The sequence below is a fragment of the Myotis yumanensis genome, unplaced genomic scaffold (assembly GCF_028538775.1).
Source record: "Myotis yumanensis isolate MYYU_CA2020_CCGP unplaced genomic scaffold, mMyoYum1.0.hap1 SCAF_5, whole genome shotgun sequence".
NCBI classification, from domain to species: Eukaryota; Metazoa; Chordata; class Mammalia; order Chiroptera; family Vespertilionidae; genus Myotis; species Myotis yumanensis.
The window spans coordinates 83736481-83748890 of record NW_027223756.1 but is presented as its reverse complement, the minus strand read 5'-3'; the positions used below and the strand labels follow the sequence as shown (position 1 = coordinate 83748890).

The following is a 12410-nucleotide window of genomic DNA, read 5'->3' as shown; positions in this document are numbered from 1 at the left end:
TCCCCACTGGGGATGTGCCCACAACCAAGGCACATGCCCCCGACCGGAATCGAACCTGGGACCCCTCAGTCCGCAGACCAACGCTCCATCCACTGAGCCAAACCAGTCAGGGCTCATATGTTTTATTTAACACCTCTATGGCTCCTATTGAGTCACAGAGATCGTCCTCATGTAATCTCACGCCAACCCTGAAGCAAGTACAATGATGATCTTCATTTTATTGAGAAGGAAAGTGAGGCACAGAGGGATGGAATTATGTGCCCAAGATAACACAGCTGGTTAGTAGCAAAGCTGGGATTGGAATCCAATAAATCTGGTTGTAGACTCCATCTTGCTATGCAGCCACTTATAGAATTTACTTATTTATTGTGAGTCTCCCACGTACACTGTAAACCGCAGATCCACTAGAAGCAATTCACTGCTTGGCCCCTAGAACGCCGCCCTGCCTGCTGCAGGTGCTCCAACTAAGCAGGTATCAACAGCTTCAGGCTCTAGCAGTGGCTTTCCTGTCTGCGCAGGCGCATCAGGTAGGACCTGGAGGCATCCCCCACCCGCCCTGCGTCGATTGGCCATCGCCAATGACTGACGTCGGACCCGGCGCAGGCGTACTAGGCCAGACCAGAGGGGCGTCCCCCATTGTTAATGACTGGCGGAGGATCAAGCCAATAGGAATGGGTCTCTTCAGGAAGGGGGCGGACCCAGCAAGCAGTTAAATTTGCGCGGGATGGGCGCTCGCGCAGTCATGGCGGCTTTCCGCGACATTGAGGAGCTGTGCCAGGGGCTGCTGAGCCTCCTGGGCGCCAACCACGCCGCGGCGCAGCAGCGGCGGCTGCTGGGGCGCTACGGGCAGATGCTGGAGCGGCTGCTGGAGACGCAGGACGGCGCCGAGCAGCAGCTGCGAGGTGAGGGCGGGGGCGAGGCCGGGACCCAGGCCCTCCTCTGGGGAGGGTGCGGCCAGGCCGGCCGCCAAAGCCCCTCCCTCCCGGGTGCCTCCCACCCTCAGCCAACTTCCCCTGGGGCTAGCGGGCGGGCGCTGCTCACTCGGAGCCTCAGTTTCTCCACCCGTGACATGGGCTGCAGGACAGCCGCCGCCTTCAGGGTTTAGCGGTGAATAGAGGAGTTGGGGGTCTGGCGCAGTTCCGAGCGCTCGGTGAGCAGGGACGGGGCGCCGGGATTGAAACCCAGCACTTCCACTTCCTCAGGTTATTTAGATGCTTTACTCAGCATGTGCTGTGCCAGGCACGGTGCCCACCCGGATGGCAGCGGAGAACAAAACAAAATCCCTTAGGGGAGCTGACGCGGAATAAACAGAAAAATGAATAGTCTGGAGGCGACAGGCCAGGAGGAAGACTAGGATGTGCAGGGAGGAGTGGTGATTTTGGGGGGCGGGGGCGGGGGGGATCAGGGAAGGCCGTGTGAGATGATGTTTTAGCAGGAACCCTAAGGAGGTGGGGGGAGCCCGGGCTATGGAGAGGATTAAATAGATCGATGTGGAGAGAACACTGGACAAATAGTACCATTTTTGTCGAATCCAAGACACCATCAAATATAAGACTCTTAGCCCTGAGCCACAGTTGGTTGGATTTGGGGCTGGAGAGAGGAGTCCGTGTTCTAGGGGCTGGGGCTCTGAGTCGGTGACTCCGGTTCAAATCCAGGCTTCGGAGCTGTGTGCCTGCGGACAAGTCCCTGGACCTCTCAGATGGTGGGAGGGGTCGTGAGCAGGGGCTGCCAGGTTGTCCTGCTCAGGGAGCCACACTCAGGAGGGTGAGTGGAGAGGGGGCAGGAAGGCTCATAAGAAAGCCAGACCCTCGGCTCTCCGAACAGGAAATCAGCAGGCACATCTCAGACAGACAAGCCAAGAAAGCAGCATAAGCGAATTACTTAAAACTATGAAGGCCGGTGCCTGAGAAAATAGTGAAGAGTGGAAAGTGCCTGCCTCAGAGGGGTGGAGAGGCTTCCAGGGGGGCGTGTGCATGCGTGTGTGTGTGTTTAAATGTTCACAACCATATACGTGTAATAATACTTTGGTTAAAAATTAACTTAATGTCACTTTGTTAAACCCTTAAATGCCAGCCCTTTGAGGAGCATTTTTAATCTGTGTTGGCAGGTTCCTCCAACTCTATGGGACAGAACACAGTTACCTTAAGGTGTGTTTAATCTTTCTGGGTGTTGTGTTCCACATGTGTTTATTCTGAGCAGGCGCTGGCGATACATGGTGGCTGTAAGATGCAATCTCTGGTTCGAGGAAGAAGTAATTCAATGTGATAGGGGCTGTCATGGGGCACAGTCATCCCCCAGGAGGGAGAAGAGAGTGTCCCCCTGTGTGGCGTTCCCCAGGAGGTCCGGACGTGTCCCAGGGAGGACAGGCAGGCAGAGGCCCAGAGCTGAAAAGTGTGGCATTTGCAGAAGGAGGCATCTTTGCAGCCAGAGCAGAGGGGAGAACACGCGGTGGGTGGAAAGTCGGGAGAAAGGAGGCGGCAGGAATAGTGAAGATGCTCCAAGGGCCCTGGACCTTGTCCTGGAGACACGGGAGCCACGGGAGGGCTCTGAGCAGGGGAGTGACTTCACGTTTGGCCTCGGGTGCAGCCACTCTGAAGGGAGAGGGAAGTAAGGATCGGCAGATTGGCAACAGGAGAGACCAAGCCAGGACACATGGGGGAGGCTGTCCAGGGTCCCTGGCCCTCGAGGGACAGAGGACCTGCACCAGGGAGGCAGGGGGAGCTGTCAGGCCTGGATGGCCAATTGGATGCAGAAAGTGAGTCAGTCCCAGGCTTCTTGCTCGGGCAACAGGAGGGACTGTGACGTTATAAATTAAGAATAGGTGTGCAAGAAGAACCTTAAGTAATTAATTAACTTTGTGTGGATTCAAATGTGTTTCAGTGAAATGGCAGTATTTACGCGAGGTCCAGGCAGAACTGTCCAGTGCAGTGGTTCTCAACCTTGGCTGCACATTAGAATCACCTGGGAATATTTTCAAAATCCTGATTTCTGGGCCTCATCCTCCGGAAATTCTGTTTCTTTGTTACTAATGTTGTGGACCCACCCCATAACAAAGAAACAGAATTTCCGGAGGACGCGGCCCAGAAATCAGAATTTTGAAAAGATTCCCAGGTGATTCTAATGTGCAGCCAAGGTTGAGAACCGATGGTCTAGTGGGTGTTCGGAAATAGGATGAATGGGTTGGGGAGCTGCAGACAGGGAAGTGGACCGTTCGCCATTGATGGGGGGTAGTTGAGGCCACAGGCCCGTGAACCACAGCCTGCTCCTCGGGCTCGCCCAGGACAGACCCCAGGAAGCCCGAGTTGAGGGGCCTCCGCCTTCTCCCACCCGCAGAGATCCTCAAGGCAGAGAAGGAGGTGGCCCAGAGCCTTCTGGATGCGAAGGAGCAGGCGTGCCAGGGGGGTGCTGAATTGCAGCAGATTGAAGCCAAACTTCAGAAGGCCAGCGAGGAAGACACCCACCTGAAGGCCAGCCTCCTATATCCTTTCCTCAGCCTCTCCTGGGAGGTGTGAAGTCATTCACACTAGAAACCGAGCTTGGAGCCAGGAGCCCTGGGCCCCATGGGGCTGGTTTTAGCATGTAGGCAGCCCTCCCTCCAAAGTCGGATCCTTAACCGCCTGCTCTACTCAGCTCACCAGGGAGCTAGAGGACCTCAAGGAGGTGGAGGCCGATCTCGGAAAACAGGAGAAGGAGGTTGACGACGACACAACCGTCACCATCCCTGCCGCCATGTAGGTCCCACACGTGCCAGTGTGAGTGCGTGCCTGCGTCTGTTCAGGCCACAGCTTTTTTCGGGTGTTGCTGCTGGGGTAACTTTCTTTTCTTGCTCTCTCTCTTTTTTTTTTTTGTATTCTTATACAGGTATGTGGCTCAGCTTTATCACCGAATTAGTAAAATCGAGTGGGATTATGAGTGTGAACCGGGCATGATCAAAGGCAGTATCCTTTGTGGAGAAAAGGGGCCCTGTGCACTGCTGGTGGGGATGTAAAGTGCTGCGGCCGCTGTGGAAACAGGATGGTGGTCCTGTACACTTCCGAGTGTAAATACGAAAGAACTGGAAGCAGGGACTGGGGCAGATACATCATTGTTCATAGTAGCATTGGTCACAGAAGGTGGACACAACCCATGTGTTCATTGCTGTATACAGTAACTGGATGAACAATGGAGTGTACACATACAGTGGAATAGTATTCAGCCTTAAAGGGAAGGAAATTCTGACGCGTACAACATGCTTGAACCTGGGGGACATGCTGAGTGAAATGAGCCAGGAACAAAAAGATAAATACTGTAAGATTGCACTTACATGAGATCCCAGGTTCGATTCCTGTCAAGGGCATGTACCTCGGTTGCAGGCTCCTCCCCCGCCTCAGGAATCAAAGTCATAGAGACAGGAAGTGGATGGTAGGTTTCAGGGGCCGGGGACTTAGTGTTTCATGGGGGCAGTGTTTCTGTTTTACAGTGAAAAGGTTCTGGAGATGGATGGTGGTGATGGTTGCACAACAATATGCATGTGTTGATGGCACTGACCTGCACACTTAAAAATGGTTAAGATGGTGCCCTCGCCTCAGTGGATAGAGCGTTGGCCTGCGGACCAAAGGGTCCCGGGTTCGATTCCGGTCAAGGGCATGTACCTCGGTTGCAGGCTCCTCCCTGGCCTGGGCCCTGGTGGGGGCACATGTAGGAGGCAACCAATCGATGTGTTTCTCTCACATCGATATTTCTGTCTTTCCCTCTCTAAAAATCAATGGAAAAATATCCTCAGATGAGGATTTAAAAAAAAAAATGGGTAAGATAGTAAATTTCATGTTATATCTATTTTACCACAATTTAAAAAACAATATGGTGCATTATTAGAGCTTAAATTTTTCTTCACGAAAATCTGTTTGTCTCTAAACATCTTACTAACACATTTTCGAAGGCGTTATCCTTTGGCTGGGGGGTCGTGGAGAGGGCTGTGCGTCGGGTTTCCTTACATCGTGCCCTCAGTCCATCGTGGCCCCAGCGTGGCCCAGCCCATCCACCTAGACAGCACCCAGCTCTCCAAGAAGTTCATCAGCGACTATCTTTGGAGTTTGGTGGACACGGAGTGGTAGCTGGGAACGGCTCGGACTGTCCTGCACAGAATGGGAATCATTTGTGGTGTGTGGTTAGTGCCTTAGTGGTGAGATCAGCTTAAAATTAAATGTTTAGCCCTGGCCGGTTGGGCTCAGTGGATAGAGTGTTAGCCTGCGGACTGAAGGGTCCCAGGTTCGGTTCCGGCCAAGGGCACATGCCTGGGTTTCGGGCGCGATCCCCAGTAGGGGATGTACAGGAGACAGCTGATCAGTGATTCTCATCATTGATGTTTCTATCTCTCTCCCTCTCTAAAATCAATAAAAATATATATTTTAAAAGTGTTTAAACAGTAAGAGATCAACCGAAGGACTTGTATGCATCTATATAAGCATAACTAATGGATATAAGACACTGGGGGGTAAGGGAGGGCAAGGGTTTGTCAAGGGTGGGGGGGATAAAAAGGGCACTTATGTAATACCCTTTGTAATACTTTTAGCAAAAAAAAAAAAAAAAAAAAGTGTTTAAACATAAATGGGATTTTTTACTGAATTCTCCCACCCACCCCCACATCCCCAACTTTTTTGCCTCAGATGCTGGACTGCCCTGGGCCAGGTAGCCATAGAGAGCTGACTTACCTGTGCCAGGCCTGTGACTTCACATCTGTGACAACACTGTACAAATGACACCAGAGTGTATGATGACAAATTCCGGGTCTTTATCATTTATTATTCAAGTTTGGCCCTTTTTTATTCATTCAGAGCGTATCTGTGAGTGCCACTGTGCTAGGCCCCCAAGACTCGGATGAAGGTGGAAAGGACCCCTTTGCCCCATGGAGGAGTCACAGGTGAGCAGATGCCACCTGGAGCTTTGCCTGGTCAAAACTCAGCCTCTTTTGCAGCTAAATTGAGCCATGTAAGTGGAAGTGTTGTATGAGACTTCTAGAAGGATCCTTAAAAGGCAAGGGAGTATACCCTTCCCTTCCCCTGCCCTTTATTTTCTGGAATTTGGGTGTGATGGCTGGAGACCTGGCAGCCACATTCCACAAGTAAGGAGGGGTGCCGCGCTCTGGGGGGTCACAGAACTGGTATCTGATGATGGGAGAGCTGTGTCAGCCGTGGACGTCTTTAAAGGGGAGAAGAGGTTGGCCTAAACTAGCCCTGTGCCCTGGTTACTTTTGTGTTCCTATCCCAGTCAAAACAAACCCTAACTGATGAAGCATGGAACCTAGACCAGGGCCGGCTGATCGGTGTGTCCATCTAAAGCTCATTTTCGGTGATCTGGGCACTACTCGGTGGGAAGCTCGCGACCAGCCTGCCTGAGGGGAGAGAAGTAGAGCCGTGGACACCTGTTGCCCCTGGTACAGCTGTGCCCGAAGCCAGTAGATTGTTCCAGGACCTCTGGGTGTTGGGTTCTGCCCACCTCTATACAACTGAAGTGTTTACAATAAGCACGATTCGTGTTTTAATCAGAGACGGGCATTCTAGGCAGCGGGACAGGAAGTTCTGGCAGCACCTGAGCATCCAGTGGGCACTCGGCACTGACCGCGGAGGTCCTGGGCAAGGAAGCCTGCCTGTGGGGCTCCAGGGAGATGGACCAGTAACGAGGGCCGGTCGCCCGTTCGGCTCACGGTTCCAGAGCTCCGGGGGCCCTGCTGCGTGCCAGCGCCTGGCCGTGCCTGTTCACACAGCCCTGGGCTGCTGCTCTTCCAGGTCAGTAGAGTGTGAAGTGGGAGCAGAGCCCCCGTCTGCACCATCCACGTCTAAAGGGCAACAGACGACCTGCACTAGGGTTTTCCACCGCAGCCCTGGTGACCGTCGGGCCAGTCATTGTCTGCGGTGGGCAGTCCTGGACATGGCAGGACATTCAGCAACATCCCTGGGCCTCCACCTGCTCGATGCCAGGAGCACCCACCTCAGTTGTGACACCCACAAATGCTTCCGGCTATTGCCAGTGTCCCAGGGGGAACCCTCTCCCTCCCCCCACTTAAGGCTGCCCACCAGCCTCACAGCCTCAGCCAGAACAGGCTTTGGCCCGTGGTCAGCTGAATAACAGCGGTCACTCTGGTGGCCATTCCTGCTAGCACAGCTGGCCTCCCACCTGCTCGCCTTTGTGGGGGAAGGTGCCAGGAGCGCCCCCAGCCCAGCTGAGAGTCCAGGGCAGGAGAAGAGCGTATTTCCCCCTAAGCCTAGAGCGCCTGAGAGAGCAGGCGTGGGGTTCCCGGAGGGGCCACGGAGGCCTGTGCCTGCCTGCAGCTCGGTTCCCCCAAGAGGAGGAAGGTCCCTTTAGGGAGACTGCATGAACCCAGACTCCGAGGGGCCGTGTCTGTCCTCCCCTAAACCCCGGTCTCCAGGGACTGACCCAAAGGAGTGAGCAAGTGTGTGTGGGAGCATGGCCTGGCCGGGGCCCTGTGGGCGGATGGGTTCAGGGAGGTGCTGAGCTCACAGGGGCCGGGAGAGGCCCTGGCCCTCCAACATGCCTCGGCCCTGACTCACTGCCGGGATCTGGCCAGATGCCTGGGACAGCCAGCAGGATAGGCTCAGGCCCCAGCCTCCAGCCTGCACCCCTGCTCCCACCCCCGCCCACTCTTGGAGCCTCTCCACTGGCAGCCACCAGCTCTTTTCTGAATCCTGGAGGCTGGCCAGAGGCTGCTGCGCGCTAGGCCCAGCCTGTGGAGGAAGGAGTGAGATTCATGTCCCCAGGACCAGGGAGTGGGGAACCAGGTCACCAGACTACAGAACTGAGGGTCAGCCCTACACCCCGCCCCGTTCCTAATCCTGTGCCCACCCCACCCCCAGCGTGGGCCCGGTCCATCCTGAGCCGTGAGGAAGATTCACGTTACAGATGGGGAGACGGGCACAGCACGGGCCAGTTAGGTCCCCGTTCAGGACAGCAGGGCCCCAGGGTCACTTTTCAGATGAGAAGGAGCCTCTGAGGCGCCTGCGCCTTGTCCAGGTCACACAGGTAGAAAGAGACCAGAGAACTGGACGAACACCTGCACTTGGTCAAGCCCTAAAGGGTGATAGAAACAGGCCTGGGTTCGGGTACGTGAGGTCGTTCAGGGTCAGTGGTATCTGGTTGGATACGCGCACGCCCGGTCGACCTGGCTGACAGGTGGTGGTGCTGAGGCCAAACCCCTCGCCCCGCACCCGGCGAGCGGCTGGGGGAAGGCCAGCAGGACCGGTCTCCGGGCGCCGGCACAGCATTGTTTGGATTCCCTGGGGCCCTCCATGTGTGGCCCACACTAGTCCGCCCGCACGGTGGTCCCAGGACCCCCAGTGGCCCTCAACTGACTTAGAAATGTGGGCTCACATCTGTGACCTGCACTCCGTTCAGGAAGCCGCGCTCCAGTGGAGGCCATGGCATCATGGTTGAGCAGGTGCTGTGTGCTGGCTCCACGGTTCCTTACAGGTAAGGGTTGGCAGCTGATGTTGGCAGAGCTGGGGTTTGAACTGGATCCAGACCTGGAATTTAACCCTGAGGTCATTTCAGTTATTGATAAATGCTGTTGGTATGTGGGGGGCGAGGGCTTTGTCGGAGGCCCAGGGAGGAGGCGTCCTGAGAGCCCAGACCTGAGGCCCCGGGGGACAGAAGTGCGGAGCCAGTGATCCCGGCAGAGGGGACAGCAAGTGCGAAGGCTGGTGTCCGCCACAAAGCGGCCAGGGCCGAGGGGACCCGCGGTCACAGGCGTGATCACGCTGGGCCTGCAGTCAGTGAGACACAGGGAAGATTTCAGAGTCCAGGGTGCTGGTCTCACTGAACTCCCAAGCTCCCTCCTCCATCCCAGGCAGCGTGGGAGAGGAGGCCAGGCTGAGTGGGAACAGCTGGGCTGGGAGGGTGGGGCTCGGGGAGGAGGAAGCCCCTGCTCGGAGGGCAGGAAGCTGCACTGAAACCCAAGCTGAGCTGCCTGGAGGGGAGACGACCAGGCTCAGGGTGGGTGACAGGACCTGTACAAGCTCACACCCCCTCAGCCTCATTCCTTCCTCATCTCAGGGGGAGAGGGTGCTGCTTTCCCCCACCCCACCTCCCGGGCAGGGCACTGGGGGGCAGCTCTCCCCCGTCCCCTTCTCCCCCTTCCTCCAGAGGACCTGGGCTCAGCCCCGCAGGCTCCAGCCTGACTCACCACAGGCAGCTGTGGTTTGGGATGCCAGGGCTGGGGGCGGGCAGCATCAGAGGGCGTGTAGAGCATGGGGCTTCGGGGAGCAGCTTCCTCCGCCTGCCAGAGCTGTCGAGCCCGCACCCATATTGGGGAGGCAGCCCCCAAACTCCAGACTGCCGCCCCTACCCTTCCAGGACCAGCACGTTGGGTGCGGGCCGAGCCCATAGGCCGGGGGGCTGGCCAGACAGCCAAGGGGGCTGAGCTGTACCTGGTGACATCCCAGAGGACTGCAGCCAGAAAGGGGGTCACCCCCATGGTGACCGCCCCAGGCTGGTGGGGGAAAAGGCCAGGGGAGTCGGTCCAGGGACCCCGAGCCTCCCCTTTCCCATCTGTAAAGTGGGTGCCGGTCACCGCAGGGAGCGGGTGAGTTCATCCTGCAGACACGTGCACCCTTATATGTCACAAAGTCCGTGCCCAGCGGGGTGCCTGGTGGGTAATAGTGACCCCTCCTTCAACAGAGCCGCCAGGCCAGATACCAGAAACCTCGCTCCCTCTCCCTCTCCCAGGTACTCGTCCTCCGGCCATCGCTTGGCCAACTCCCCTGTGCAGGCCATTCAAGTTCATTGTCCCCTTTGCCACATGGCTGAGCATGGGCTCAGTCAATCACCCAATTATTGACCGCCGAGTGCAAGCCCCTGAAGCTTCCTGTTTGGCCAGTTCAGCTTTCACCCCCAGAGGCATTTTGGAACCTTCCCAAGACAAAGCGAGGAAGGAAGGAAGGAAGTGCCACCCTGTGGACAAAAACGATAGCAGTCCCTGCGGCTCCTGGCCTTCACCTCCAACCACAGATCACAGAACGGGAGGTGGATTAGCCTTGGCCCCGGTTTTATTGAGGAAACTGGCGTTGATGGGCCCAAGGTCATCCCTCAACCCAGGCAGCCTGACCCAACTGTGCTCTTCCCCACCCCGTGCCCCTGCCCCTGCCCCGAGGTCTGTTCCTGCCAAGCCTTCCCTCTGCTGTGGCATATTTCTAGTTGCCCTTTTAAAAAAATAATTATCACTATTTTAAAAAATATTTGTATTGATTTTTAGAAAAGAAGGAAGAGGGAGAGAGAGAGAAACACTGATGTGAGAATGGAACATCCATCGGTTGCCTCCTGCACAGCCCCTACCAAGGATCAGGCTGAAACCCAGGCATGCGCCCTCACTGGGAACTGAACCGAACTGGCAATCCTTCAGTGCACGGGACGATGCCCATCAACTGAGGCACACTGGCCAGAGCATCGCTAGTTATTTTTAATTGTAGTTCAATACACATACAATTCATCACCTTAACCATTTTTCATTTTTTAAAATATGTTTTTATTGATTTCAGAGGAGAGGAAGAGGGATAGAAACATCAATGAGGAGAGAGAATCACTGATTGGGTGCCACCTGCACACCCCCTACTGAGGACTGAGCCCACAACCCAGGCATGTGCCCTGACTGAGAATGGAACTGTGACCTCATGGTTCATGGGTCAATGCTCAACCACTCAGCCACGTCAGCCAGGACATCCCCTACCATTTTTTAAAAAAGGTATTTTTATTTATTTCAGAGAGGAAGGGAGAGGGAGAGAGAGAGAGAAACATCAGTGCTGAGAGAGAATCATTGATCGGCTGCTTCCTGCATGCCCCCAAATGGGGATTGAGCCTGCAACCTGGGCATATGCACTTGACTAGAATCGAACCTGGGACCCTTCAGTCCACAGGCTGATGCTCTATCCACTGAGCCAAACCTGCTAGGGCTCCCCTACCACTTTTAAGTGTATAGTTCAGTGGGATTAGGTACATTCACATTGACCATCCATCTCCAGAACTTCCTCATCTTCCCAAACAGAACCTCTGTCCCCATTGAACACTCCCCATCCTTACCCTCGGCAGCTGGCACCCACCATCTACTTTCTGTCTCTGAATCTGGCTCCTCTAGGAACCTTCTAGAACTGCAATGTCTGTTCTTTTGTGACTGACACTTCACTGAGCAAGGTTCATGTTGTAACATATGTCTGAATGTTCTTTTTAAGACTGAATATTATTCCATTGTATGAATACAGCACATTTTCTTTATCCATGAATTTATCGATAGCCACGGGTTGTGTCCACCTCTTGGCTATTGTGAATAACGCTGCTATGAACGTTGGTGTACTGCTTTTAATTCTTTGGGAGTCTATATACTTAGAAGTAGAATTGCTGGATCACATGGTAATTTTTTTTTTCACATGGTAATTTTTTGTTGTTGTTAATCCTCACTCGAGGATTATGTGTGTGTGTGTGTGTGTGTGTGTGTGTGTATTTTTTCATTGTTTTTTTATTTTTAAAATATATTTTTATTGATTTCAGAGAGGAAGGGAGAGAGAGAGAGAAACATCAATGATGATAGAGAATCATTGATCAGCTGCTTCCTGCACTCCCCTGCCCACCCTAGGAATTGAGCCCAAAACCTGGGCATGTACTCTGACCAGGAATCCGACCGTGACCTCCTGGTTCATCGGCTGACACTCAACCACTGAGCCACATGGGCTGGGCTCCATTGATTTTTAGAGAGAGTGGAAGGGAGGGGGAGAGACACAGAGCGAGAAACATCGATGTGAGAGAGACACATCCATTGGTTGACCCCCACACGAGCCCCAACCAGAAACCCAGGATTGAGCCTGCAACCAAGATATGTGCCCTTGACCTGAATCAAACCTGGGACCCTTCAGTCTCTGAGCTGATGCTCTATCCACCAGTCAAACTAGTTAGGGCAGTAATTCTATTTTTAATTTTCCAAGGAACCACCATACTATTTCCACAGCGCCTGCACCATTTTACATTCCCACCTACAGTGCATAAGGGCTCCGATTTCTCCACATCTTCACCAACACTTGTTACTTTGTTTTTTATTATAGTCATTCTAATGGGTGTGAAGTGGCATCGCATGGCCTGCCCCCTTTGTTTTATACTTAAGTCTCTATATTGAATTCTTTCTGTCCAAGGATCTGCTGTGGACTCTGACTGTAGCCAATTGATACTCTGGGACTATTTGTGGTTTGACTGCCATGTCCAAGGGCATGCTCCAGGGCATGCTGAAATGGCCACAGTCCCAGGCTCACGTGAAGCCGGGGTGCACGGGAGTGGAGGTGTGGGTACAGAGATGGACTGCAGTGTGCACAGCAGACGCCCAAAGCTCTCGCCAAATAGTTCTATGTAGACTCTGTAGACTCACCAAACATTTTTTCTAT

General features: G+C 54.4%; 1 protein-coding gene across 1 annotated transcript; it reads left to right on the top strand.

Moving 5' to 3' along the window:
• Positions 1–742: 742 nt before the first annotated feature.
• Positions 743–5408, top strand: SPC24 (SPC24 component of NDC80 kinetochore complex). The gene is made up of 5 exons (XM_070413941.1): positions 743–902; positions 3334–3478; positions 3627–3731; positions 3862–3938; positions 4987–5408. The coding sequence occupies exons 1-5, from the start codon at positions 743–745 to the stop codon at positions 5091–5093; spliced, it is 594 nt and encodes a 197-aa protein (XP_070270042.1). The 3' UTR covers positions 5094–5408.
• Positions 5409–12410: the final 7002 nt, after the last annotated feature.